This window comes from Amphiura filiformis, chromosome 15 (genome assembly GCF_039555335.1).
Source record: "Amphiura filiformis chromosome 15, Afil_fr2py, whole genome shotgun sequence".
Lineage (NCBI taxonomy): Eukaryota > Metazoa > Echinodermata > Ophiuroidea > Amphilepidida > Amphiuridae > Amphiura > Amphiura filiformis.
Window position 1 is genome coordinate 37,620,397 of NC_092642.1, and position 12,502 is coordinate 37,632,898.

Here is a 12,502-nt window from a genome sequence, read left to right on the forward strand (position 1 = left end):
GGAGATGAAAAGCAACAAAAGCTTTCGTTTTGGTATACTAATTATTGGTCTCAACTCAAGAACCGCAAGACCCATGGAAAATGTAAACTTATGATTATTTTCTTCCGTGACTCATTTCGGATAAGATGAATATATTAAAAGTCTATTCAGTGAAAGTGTAAAAAAAAACTTGTTTTTAAATTGCCTAAGAGTGAAGGATAAGTCATTAAAGTTGTCATAAGGTATTTTTGCTATGACAGTATTATTGACAAAGTTGAAGCCCCAACACACAGTACACGGTCATGTAAATATTCATTGACAACAAATATCTTGAAAATAACATTGAAAATCAGGGAATTAAGAACTTTTTTTATTTACATAATATTCTTTTTAGGCGTATTGATTGTTTGATTGAATGAATGAATGAATGAATGAATGAATGAATGAATGAATGAATGAATGAATGAATGAATGAATAGATCGATCAATGAATAGATCGATCAATGAATAGATCGATCAATCGACTACATCCCTTTAATATTGCTCCACCACCAAATTTGACACCAATGTACGCTTTCCGCTCTCCGGCTCACCATAAAAAACAAAATGTTTGTTACAGAAGTAGCGAAACTTGTTTTCTTTTCGTTTTGCTAGATATAACGATGATGATGATAATAATGATGACGATGATGATGATGATGATGATGATGATGATGATGATGATGATGATGATGATGATGATGATGATGATGATGATGATGATGATGATGATGATGATGACATCTTAATGTTAAGTGAATACAACCAAAGTTTACATGGAAAGGGTGTTATCTTGAACATGTCATATGTACAACGTCAAAAATAACATGGTCACGTAGATGGGTATTTTGGGAACACACTGTATCATATGTAGGCTCCTACTTTGATGTTTAAGTTAATAAACAGGAACCCTACAATATTCATTCACTACACTATTATAGTCCGTATACCTTCCTCGAGTCAGTAAATTAAAATTAAATTTTGAGATCTTCTCCAGAACTGTTATTTTTTGCAGGAATCTGTTATATTAGTTGGATTCCTTGCGTCATTTCCTTTCTGAAAATGTATACTTTTATATACTTCTCGTCATTACATATTGAGATACAAAAGAAGGATGTAATAGACCTATGTACGAGAAGAAGCATTTTGAAATTTCTTGACAATCTGTTGAAAGCAATAATAATAAGAAGAAAGATCCGATAGCATCTTAAGACCTAGACGGTGTCCCGTCTAGGTAACAATATCTAAATTACTGACTCGAGGAAGGTATACAGACTATAGGTATGCCATATTCCTAATTCTATCAATTTATAACACAGCAATGTTTGCGAGAATGTTTGAGGTTACCCGATGCCCCCTTTTCAAATAAATCTTCAAGTTCGACTGTGAATTGAAGACACGAACGGGCATCGAGGTTGAAATCAGTCCTCAATTTCTCTTCATTTTGGTAATTTTGTTGAAGTTGAGTATGCAACTTTTGTAGATGTCTCCCGTCACAGAAATCAAACGTTTGGCCCAGATTAACTAGTCCTACTTCCTGCAACCAATCACGGACATTTTCTGTGGACCATTCTTTGATGATACGCGGTCGGCTGATGTTAGTTGGTGATGAAATGCTACTGGTCATGCTGGTTGCTGCTGCTTTCTGCTGGGTTTGTTGAGGTGGTGGAGATGCGTGATCGACTTCTGTATGTTCTGCAATAATTGGGTCTGAAATTGATCAAAAATGGAGAAAAACGGTAAAACATAATAATGTTCTCATCAATATCTCATCAAGACGTTCTATATATACTCTCATAATTAAATCCTTTTCAGACACTATATCTCTGTATAATGGTCGTGAACTAATTATGTTTGATTGTAGTTTTACCCCCTCTTACACATGATGTGAGAGACAATCTCTCTCTCCTTTTCCTTTTTTAGGATCGCCAGGGGGTGTCGCACCCCCTGCACACACCCCAATGGCGACTGCCCTGCACATTGTTCACTATGCTCTAGTAGTTTTATAAGAGATACCATTTTCAACAAAATCCTGCGGACCATTGGTCTATAAAAATGACTTACCATGTTTATTATTGGACTCGTCACCACCACCACCACATAAGGTGGTCTCTCTTACAGCTTTGAGAAGTTTAGGCAAACTGTCATCCAGCTGACTATGTGAATGAAATTCATAGTACAGATCCATGCCTTGCATTAGACCAAGCCAGCCATCAGGTTTGTAACCTCTTTCCAGAAGCAATGGAATAACCTTCTTCTGTAGCTTGTAGGCGTAAGTTGCCTCTAGATGGGGAGAAAAGATACATTCAAAATTGAAGATAGCAGTCCATAAAACAGACATATCGTCAAAATTTTGCATACAGACGAAAACTATATTACGTATATAACCGTCCCTTTATAATAGGCATAGATCGGAGTGGGTGTGAATCCCCCAATATTTTGACAAAATCGCATAACCTCATATTTAAAAGGGCCAAATTTTGGGCTCTTCGAGCGAATTTGTTTCATTCTTGCACAATATTTCACTATTTTAGGTTAAATATGGCAAAACATTTCGCTCGCTTCGCGCGCATTTGTGCCATAAACTAATTCACCAAAAGGTGTTGTAACGAACACTCAGGCGATTCCCCAATGGGAACCGGCTGTATAAGATATTGTCATACACTGGGTTTGCTGACTCCTCCCACCATTCAAATGTAGTGATGAAGATAAGTTTTCAATGAAACATACGCGTACGTATGCTTACCTGACCTACAACTACGACTATCCTTGTATTTCTCTGTCATACAAAGAAGAAGTACATCTGACCTCTGTACAGCGTCTGCCATAGCCTCTAAGATATCTCCCTCTAAATTATGTCAAAAACAAAATGGACAATAATTAAAGTATACATTATTGTTGTTTAAAGGTATAGGTTCAAGTAAGTTCATGTCATTTCAATTTGCATTTCAAAATTAAGTTGTGGGTTATTTGTAATCTCCGCTGTCTTGATAATATTAGGGAGTTTTCGATATCCGCGACGAATGGTTCTGCGACGGTAAAACACCAAACGTTGTCGTCGTCGCTATGACGGTTGTTAGACTCTTCACGTGTTGTAGAATGAGGACGACGACGCATTAGAAAATCGACGACGACAACGTTTACTGTTTTACCGTCGCAGAACCATCCATCGTGGTAATCGAAAACTTCAATAATGAAGCAATGTTGCAGGAAATCTCAAGGCAATATCTCATATCATAGTGCAGTTACGTCCACGGCAAATTCACCGTGACCTTTCCGGCCATAAACCCACTTATTGAAGATTAAACCGATATATGCAGTACTAAACCATTATATAGTAATCTATTGTCCAATGCAAATTTATTACCACATGATAATATTAATCCAATGAGCGACCAAATTGTCCGCTACGGACGACTAATCCAATCGATAATGACGCTATTGACATGTACGAGCCAGAGTACGAGCGGAGCTCCACTGACCGAGTTTTTGGGCATTTTTCACTGGTTTGCAGCTGTTTGCTGTCATTTACTCATCAAGGCGGACCACCCTTATTATAAGGACTATGCTAATTATTTAAAGATTGACATGTAGAAAATAATCCATTCTTGATTGACAGAAAGTACTAAATTTGTACCTATTACGGTTTTATGACACCAATCTTCCAAATACGACCAAACCATGGTTGCCCGGTGAAGCAAAATGTGCATTGGAATAACACGGCGAGTTTGGATAGATGGTAGGATTTTGTATGTTCCCCCGGAATTAAAGCTTGTACCGGGTTGAAAATTCAGATATTTGGAAAAGAATAAGTAATTGAAACATAGAGCAAGTACTAAAATCATAGCTTTTACACTGTTTGATATATGACGCTAACTAGTTCATCCCCTATAGCTACAACACAGCGCTACCAGTAGGGTTCAATTGCCTATTGTGAGTGCCCCTGTGTTGTGTGCATACATGTTACATGTAGTTAACAATAACTGTATGATGTTCTTGTTACCATGTTGTAATTGCCAATAGAACGAACAACAACATTGCAGCAGTGGTGTCTTTATTCTATATCTGAAACTGTTTCTTCCATTTGCTAATGTGCTTTCGTAGATTTGAAACGTAACTTTATTTCGGGTGGAAGCGTATTTTAATACGCTTTAAAAAGCGTAAGCATGGGAGGAGTGTCACAAACGCAAAGATTAGCAAATCAACGCCTCTCGCAGCAGCAAACTCACCAGCTCTCATCCACGCTTCCACCAACAAGCAACTGTTACAACTAACAAATATATAAACAGACAAGATAAACTTACTCATATTGGTGATATCCATCCATACTCGGTACCCGTCAGCTACCAATCTATTCCTTATCTGAATAGCTCGTTCCTGTGAGTCCCATTGATAGCTTATCATAACTTGAGCAGAAGGTGACCTGTTGTTAGCTGGTGAAGTTATAGCCTCTTCATAAGTCGGCGGACAAATGTGGCTCTGAGTTCCTGGTGTGTTGGTGGAACTACCACCCTTAAGCTGCCAGATAGCTGATGCACAGGCACCTCGAAGGTCTTTATCTTGAGATAAAAGTAATTGCTCGAGAACTAAATGCAATGGAATGAAATGAGAACCGAGAATTACAGAATGTAGGATCTGCAGGTTTCTTATAATACATAGTTTTTGTGTATACCTTCCTAAGACCGAAAAAAGTTTCACCCGAATTACATCATGTACTGAATACTGTTTAAAGGGCATGTCTATTGCAAAACAAGTTTAACTCCATTCGAAGAGAATAATAATAACTACAATACAAGTTGACACTCGTTGCAATTTTTTTATTCGTATTTCTCCAGAAAAAGAGAAATTGTGTTGGTAAAATTCGGGCTCGTACGGGTCCTTCCCCCGTTCGAAGCAAAATTGATTTTCAAACCAGCGGGCTGAATGACGTAAGTAAATGAAGAGGGCACTATCGGGGAGAGTGGGGTAATCCCGAACACCTTTTCATTTAAGCCTATTACTATACACGTTAAAACAAAGTAAGATAGAATAAACCATACCAATATCAAGAGTGGGTAATACTTTAATTATAAGCACATTCTCATTAACCAAACCTTAATCAATTAGTTAGAAGATAATGATGACACAAAGAAAATGGCGTCGTTAGGGTTTACCCGCGATCTGGGGGTAATCCCGAACGGTACTGGAAAGCTCTCCTCGTTCCCCTATGTTCACGAGTAGTACATAACACATGAGCCTTGAGCTCTATTCATTTTCGCTCATGTATAAATGCGCGACCTTCAATTAACAACAAAAGGTTAGCTCCCGGCCCATTGAAATTGTTCATTTGCATAATAAATTCAATATTGATCACGCTCAAATTCTAAGGCTAGCTTCAGACTCCGTATTGTACGTACAATATTGTATGTACAATACTTTTCTTGACGTCAAAAATTATTGCACGTGCAATAAATATACGTGCCACGACTAGTTGAATCAGATTAAATAACGCGCTATAACCCTGACGGTTCATTGTTTGCTAAATCAAGCGAGGACACCAGAAAATCTATGCAAGATAAATTTCTACCGCTGCTGATGAAAAATCCTAGAGTGCGTTTGGAGGTTTTTTCTGCACTTTGCCAGTAGGCCTAATAAATTCATAAAAAAATAAAAATCAAATACAGATTTAGGGTGAATGTTTTTAATCACTGCTCATCTGATCCACTTTCCCAGGAAACTAAATACCGATACTCCTTAGTTTTTCCTGACTTTCCAGACATAATTATGAGTAAACATCAAATTTAATGTTTACAAAACAATAAAATATATATACGTACATTCGTTTGCATTTTGTACATAAATATTAATATTGATAATGTACAAACATTAAAAAAGGGGGCCTAAGAGCATGTCTATTTTTAATCATATACTAATTCCGCCATGCCCAAACATATTTTATATAATATGAAATCGTGTAATGGCACCCAAATTCCAATCAAAAATAAAAACAAATTTGTTATCAAATACACTAGGCCTATGTTGTATTACAGGAATTTAATAGATGGTGCATTTTAATAAATAAATAGATTAACACGGGTAATGGACGATAAATATTTGGCAATACCGGATTTACCACAGAGCCAGTGGATAAAGAAATTAATTACAATTAAAACAAATTAAATGAGAAAATGAAAGCAAGGACATTTTGGTGTTCATAGTTCCGGTTCAAAGTATTGTTTTAGAATGCGAAGGAGTCCTAAATGTTATCCTGGCCCTGGACACTGATTAATGTAAATTCGACCCATAGTTATTTTATCTACTTTTGCCACCATTCAACCTGTTCAATGTGATTTGTGCCTATTTTTAATACAATTCCGAAATCTGACGTATCAACGTTGTATCGGTCCACCCGTCCACAAACTATGATCCGAGACTATTTCATTTGACACGGTTGTATGGATTTCAAAAGATCGGTCCTATAATACGCCGTAGAAGTGACGTCATAATCGGATTAACTACCATAGCAATAGATGAATACAATTTTTGAATATACCGCGCTGCACTGCATCAGGTTGCACTCATCACCTGTCTTCAATCATATAATAGATTGAATACAATACCGCTCTTTTCAAATAGACTAATCTTACAGGTGCAATCTATGGTTCAATGCATCGGTACCGCATGAACGTTGTAGTGCGGGGCGATATAGCCAAAATTGTATTCATCTATTGCTATGGTAGTTAATCCGATTAACTGCGTCACTTCTACGGCGTATAGATATCGATTAGAGAATTGCAGCATGAGGCTTTGAGGATGCCGTAATCCTCTTGACAATCAACCAATCAGAGAGACATATTTCAGAAATATGTTCGTATAGATGAAACTCTTTCAACTCTGAAATATATATTTCAAGTAATCTCGTTTCACATTAACACGTTTATGGATGTATTGGGATGATCATAAGTAGGTCTATAACATACACCATCATAACATGCCTCAACGATATCAACATGTAAAAAGCTGTTGCAAATTCATAACACAACGTGTTATAATGTATAATGTTATATGCCAAAACACAATATATGCAAAAAACAATAAAAATATCGGTATCAATCAAATCAAAACCAGAATAAATACATAGGCCTACAAATAATACTTAAGAAACTGACTAATATGACTAAATGTCGGTATAAATGAATCGCTAAATCAATTAATCAATCAGTAATCAATCAATCAACCAATCAATCAACCAATAAATAAATAAATAAATAAATAAATAAATAAATAAATAAATAAATAAATAAATAAATAAATAAATAAATAAATAAATAAATAAACAAATAGGCCTAAATAAATCAATCTATAAATAAATAAATAAAAACTGAATGTGCCATTTATATTATTATTACAATTTTAATATTATTAATATCGTTAGTATTAATAGGCCTTTTAATATTAAGTACAGTTGAATACAAGAAGACATAAAAAGATGTTCATCATTCCGTGCACGAACACTCACTAAATTTACCACTCTTAGAAATTTGGCAACTCCGTATCAATTAAGCAACCAATGATTGTATCAAAATATATATTTTCCCGGTACATACTATTTATTGCACGTGTAATACTTTTTGACGTCACGAAAAGTATTGTACATACAATATTGTACGTACAATACGGAGTCTGAAGCGCGCTTTAGCTCAAAATATTTTTTTTATTTTTTAGTCCAAATATTTCTCATGATGTTGATATACATATGAATGGTATAATATCACAATTTACTATAGTCCTATAATAAAGAAGCGGCCTGATTTTATCCATTTTGTTTTAAAACTATAAAATATTTAATACTTGATTAAGAGTTTTTTCTGATAACAACAGCAGTATACGTGGTATACGTTCTGTGCATTGAGAGTATGTCCTCCTTTAAGAATCTAATTACTCCTTTTACAAACCTCCTTTAAATTCTACTTTATGCATAAATCCCAAACCTGCCAAAAGACCTACCTGAGATAGTATTTTGCACTATTTCCGATTTTCTGATAGATTCAATGAAAGATAGATTCCATAGAGCTTCCGCCGCAATCCGTTTCTCATTATCATCAAAATCATCTCGTAACATCCGAATTATGTACGGTATGACGTCATTCTTCTCGATCTCAACCTTATTGACGTCATTGATCGCCAACAGATTAATGGCGTCAATGAGTTCATAGACTGAAAAATCTGAATCTCCACAATGAACTCTATGACCGTCTGCGTCAACACCTTGCTTGAGTAAATGAAGTAGAAGTCTCAAGCCTTTCTCAGATGTTGCAAGAATCTCCCGCTCTTTTTCATCAACGATGTAAGCTAATATCATCAGACAATCTATTTGAACCAGACGGTTGTTGATTTTCAGACAGCTTTTCAGTACTTGTACGGCGTTGGTTTGGCGAAAAATGGAACGGTTTTGGCTTGATATTCGGATACAATTGTGTAACATCCCCAGCATCCTATCCAGGAATAGTAAATCAGACACATCTTCCTGTTGTTGGAGGTATTTCTCGATGCTCTCAAGACTTTCTACCAATAGGTGGATGCACCCGTTCTTTCCCATCTCGACGCAAAGATCGGGACTTTCATCAGTCATATTGATAAAGGTGACCATCATTGCTCTAGCATTACGGAGTCCTTGCGAGTCGATGTTTTGGGTGAGATATTTACTCAGGTCTTTCCACATTTTCACACACAGTTGACCAAATTTGTTATTTAACATGTATGCTCCTAAATCCAGTGGATCGGTGCAATATAATGCCGATTTGTTTAACACGTTAAGTGCATCAATGGCCTCATCTTCTGCAAAATTGTTGCAGGAATTGAGATACTGCAGTGCGTCGTCGATCTGTGGTTTCAGGTCTTCAAGTGAATTCGCCATCTTGTTTATTGTGCTTCAGAATCTGTAACAAAAATGATCAAGTATTATCGAGGGTTGAGAACCAGAAAGACGTGACTCACTTTTGGGTCATTGAAGTAAACCAGCTACCGCCAGAAATACGTAAGTCTGAGTTGAGTCTTGACAGGGTTGACAACTATAGAAAGACGTAGTTTTTGGTATAGGCCTACTGCCAAAAAGAGTCAACTCGCTGTACTGGCGGTAGCTGGATTACTTCAATGGGCAAAAAGTCAGGTATGTCTTCCTGTTTCTCAACAAAAGTAATTGTAAAATCTTTGTGGGGACAGCAAATAGATGGTAGGATGGGACATTTTATACGACGCGTGGGTGGGGTGTGTGGATGTATGTGCGGAGAGACGGCATTTTCTAAAACTTTAACCCTAACGCTACTAAGCCATGCAAAACCATACAGCACTCGACTGCAAGGCCATGCATCCCATGTGATCCGATGGCGTAATCATGCAGGCCTATATGGGGGGGCTACTATAGGCATGAAAACGTTGTTTCGGACTGATGCGAGCACCCCGAAACCGTTGGCCGGGCCACGGTCACACGTGTGATTGCTATACACGTTCTACTGCTTGCCCGAGCGGTCGGTTGGTCAATTCCCAGGCTGGGAAAACAACATTTCTCGTCATCTTCTTTCGTCCTCAGCTTCCTTCCAGTTAGGCAAAAAGGTAGGAAGTTGGGACAAGGAAGGAAACAGTAAAAACAAACAAAAAACAAACAAACAAACAAACAAACAAAAATAAACACGAACGGCTACAAAAAAACACTAACCACACTCACGCGCTCACTCTCGACTGGAAAATGAAAAAAAAATGCCAACAAATTCTTAAACATGTTAACATTTAGTATTTAGAAAAGTATTCCACTCTTTTTATATTGAAAATCGCGACCTATTCTATACGCCTATCTCGAACAAATGCTGATATTAAAATAAAATACTTGTATATGTTTTTGTTTTTAGCTTTCGCCACTTTAACTCCTCTATTATTAATTTTATAGGCCTAATATATAATTCTAGGTGTTGCCGGGTTAGACCCTCACCTACCTGACCTGTAACTCCGAAATCGCTGCGACTGTTTTCTTGATTCGGTAACTATAGGCCTATGAACCATCAGCTTTTGTAGTTTTTAATCACACATGGTCAAAAATTTTGATCGTGGAAAAATTACACGAACTGTAATGCAGTAGGCTAAGTAGACTACTCTCTCTGCAACTGTAGGCCCCTATTAATGTGTTAGTTTCCGTTTTCAGGATTAGCATATTGACATGATTGAGGTCATATCTATGACGACACATACGAGGGCTTAATTAAAAGTTCTCTATTAAAAGCGCTTCCGTGAAAATAAATTGGCATTTTATTAAACCATGCATTGTAAATCATGACATCAATCTTATTATGCAACAGACGAGAATATATTTTGGCAAGTCTTGGGGCAGGAGAGGGCAAGCGACAGGCACATATTTTGGGCACATATTTTATTGGGCTACACAGCATTGTAGGCTACACGCTTTCAGGGTGAATTCTTCCTTCTTTTTCAACCTTTATTATTACTATATTAGGGAACAACCCAAAAGTTCGATGAAGCCCTATAAACGAAAGTCCTTTCGTTAGGGAGGGAGGGGTCAAAAAGTCCGATTACGTTTGTAAAAAAGTAGTTAAAACATCGGTCAAAGTTGATCTTTTTTAGGATTTTTAAAATTTTACAATTATAATGTATATTAAAATATATAATTGTACAATTTTAGTATTTTCTGAAGTACGATATTGACATTTTACAGTGGTTGCTGTAAATAAAATAGAATTATTGTTTCTTAAACGTGATTAATATCCAAGACGCTATGACACCCCGATTAGTAATTTTCCTACCGGGGGTGACACTCTTCGTTAGACCTGGGTCAATATTCATATTGTGGGTCCTTTTCATATCTTGAAATTCCAAGAAGATATGACCCCAATGAAAAAGATAAAAAGTACAGAATATAATAAAAAAATAATTTCCCCACCGAATGCTACTCCTCATAAGACTCTGGTAAATATTCCTATTTTGGGTCTCTATCTCGAAATGCCAAGAGGTGTGACCCCCGGGTAACAGTGGTATACCACATGAGGTATCCGTGTTCTATAAGCTGCATATCCTATCAACGACTGCTATACCTTGTTTAGGACTTTCAAAAGAAGTACCTGCATGTGCAACCATGACTGTTTCAAACTAACCCACTTAGGGTCAAAGGTCATTAAGGGTAGACGAGGTATTGTTGGTCGAAGCAACCTAAAAATCGATTTTCATTAACTAGATCAATATATTATTGAAAAATAACACCTTGATGTTTTGCAAAAGTTCATTCTACAAATCGTATACTTTGCAAACTTGCTTAATTTATTGTTGTTAATGAGTTATGTACGTTTTACAAAAGTGTTGTTGTTTCAGCCCTCTTTACAACGTAACTCAAGAACCGCAGCACCTATAAAAGTATATCTGTGATATTTTAATTCTTCTACACACTCGCTATGAATTGAGCAACGCAGTTTTTGCCAAAGCTCACTACCTTGCCTTATCTCGACATCTGTAAGGGGTGTGGGGCTCAAACTCAGTGACAACATATCTCATGGCCAGGGGAACATTTTACAGGGGTCAGGTCAAAGGTCATGCAGAGGTCAAATTTTAGAAATGCATTTTCTGAACAGCTGAAGGGTAGGCCTACAGGGCTCAAACTCTGTGACAATAAACTTACTGAACATTTTGGAACGCTATTCACGGGTCAGGTCAAAGGTTATCTGGGTCAAATCATATAATTTAATTTTCTGGGCATCTATAAGGAGTATGGTACTCAAACTCGGTGTGGTGACAACAAACTTCATGACCCGGGGACATTTTGGAACATTTTGCAGGGGGCGGGTACCGCTTAAACACCAACATGCCCCAGCTAGGTTTGTGGTCTATGACCACCATTTGCCACTAGTGAAAATTTGATCGAAAAGCATAAAACCTGTGTTTTTTACCCGTAACACGCGCAAAGTGGATTTTATTTTTGAATGGAGGGCCTGGATGCGCGACCCCTGTGTACGATCATGGAAATAGACTATCTGTTATTTCCATGGTACGATGTGCCTTAATAAATAATCGGCGAAATTATATTAGTTTGAAAGCGAAAATATTTAATAGACACAATTCCCCCGGCACAATTCTAATTTTAACACCAGAATTATGTTTAAAAGATGTGGTTTTATCTGACATTACTGAAAAATGGAGTATCGAACGACTGCTTCCACCACGACTATGCATAACAATAAAAAGTGCAGCTGCAGGTCAGTAGCGTTTTGACAGAGAGTTGATATTCTTGAGAGGGCACTCTATTCACGTGGTTTCTTTTCCAACGCTAAAAGATCACGAATTTTGGTGGCTTGCAAATAAAAAGTGTCCGCACTATCGATTGATTACGTAACTGTTATGAATAATTTATTAGGTTTTTCAATGCAATCGCCTCGACCCATACATATTATCTGTATTTATCAAAGTACTTGGAATAGCAATCCGATGAGTTCACTGAACTACGCCCTAA

The 12,502-nt window shown here is 36.9% G+C and overlaps 1 protein-coding gene across 2 annotated transcripts in view; it reads right to left on the minus strand.

The window, feature by feature from the left end:
- Window positions 1–241: 241 nt before the first annotated feature.
- LOC140171587 (uncharacterized) overlaps window positions 242–12,502 on the minus strand; it is a 40,903-nt gene continuing 28,642 nt past the window's right edge. The window contains exons 1-6 of one of the 2 annotated variants that reach the window (XM_072194866.1): window positions 9,992–10,147; window positions 8,005–8,936; window positions 4,323–4,604; window positions 2,765–2,866; window positions 2,083–2,301; window positions 242–1,728 (exon numbers count right to left, since the gene is read on the minus strand). In XM_072194866.1, the coding sequence (XP_072050967.1) occupies window positions 1,322–1,728; window positions 2,083–2,301; window positions 2,765–2,866; window positions 4,323–4,604; window positions 8,005–8,914 (1,920 nt within the window). In that variant the 5' untranslated portion in view covers window positions 8,915–8,936; window positions 9,992–10,147 and the 3' untranslated portion in view covers window positions 242–1,321. Of the gene's footprint in view, window positions 1,729–2,082; window positions 2,302–2,764; window positions 2,867–4,322; window positions 4,605–8,004; window positions 8,937–9,991; window positions 10,148–12,502 lie in introns of those variants that run through there. The other variant, XM_072194865.1, reaches the window with a different exon arrangement.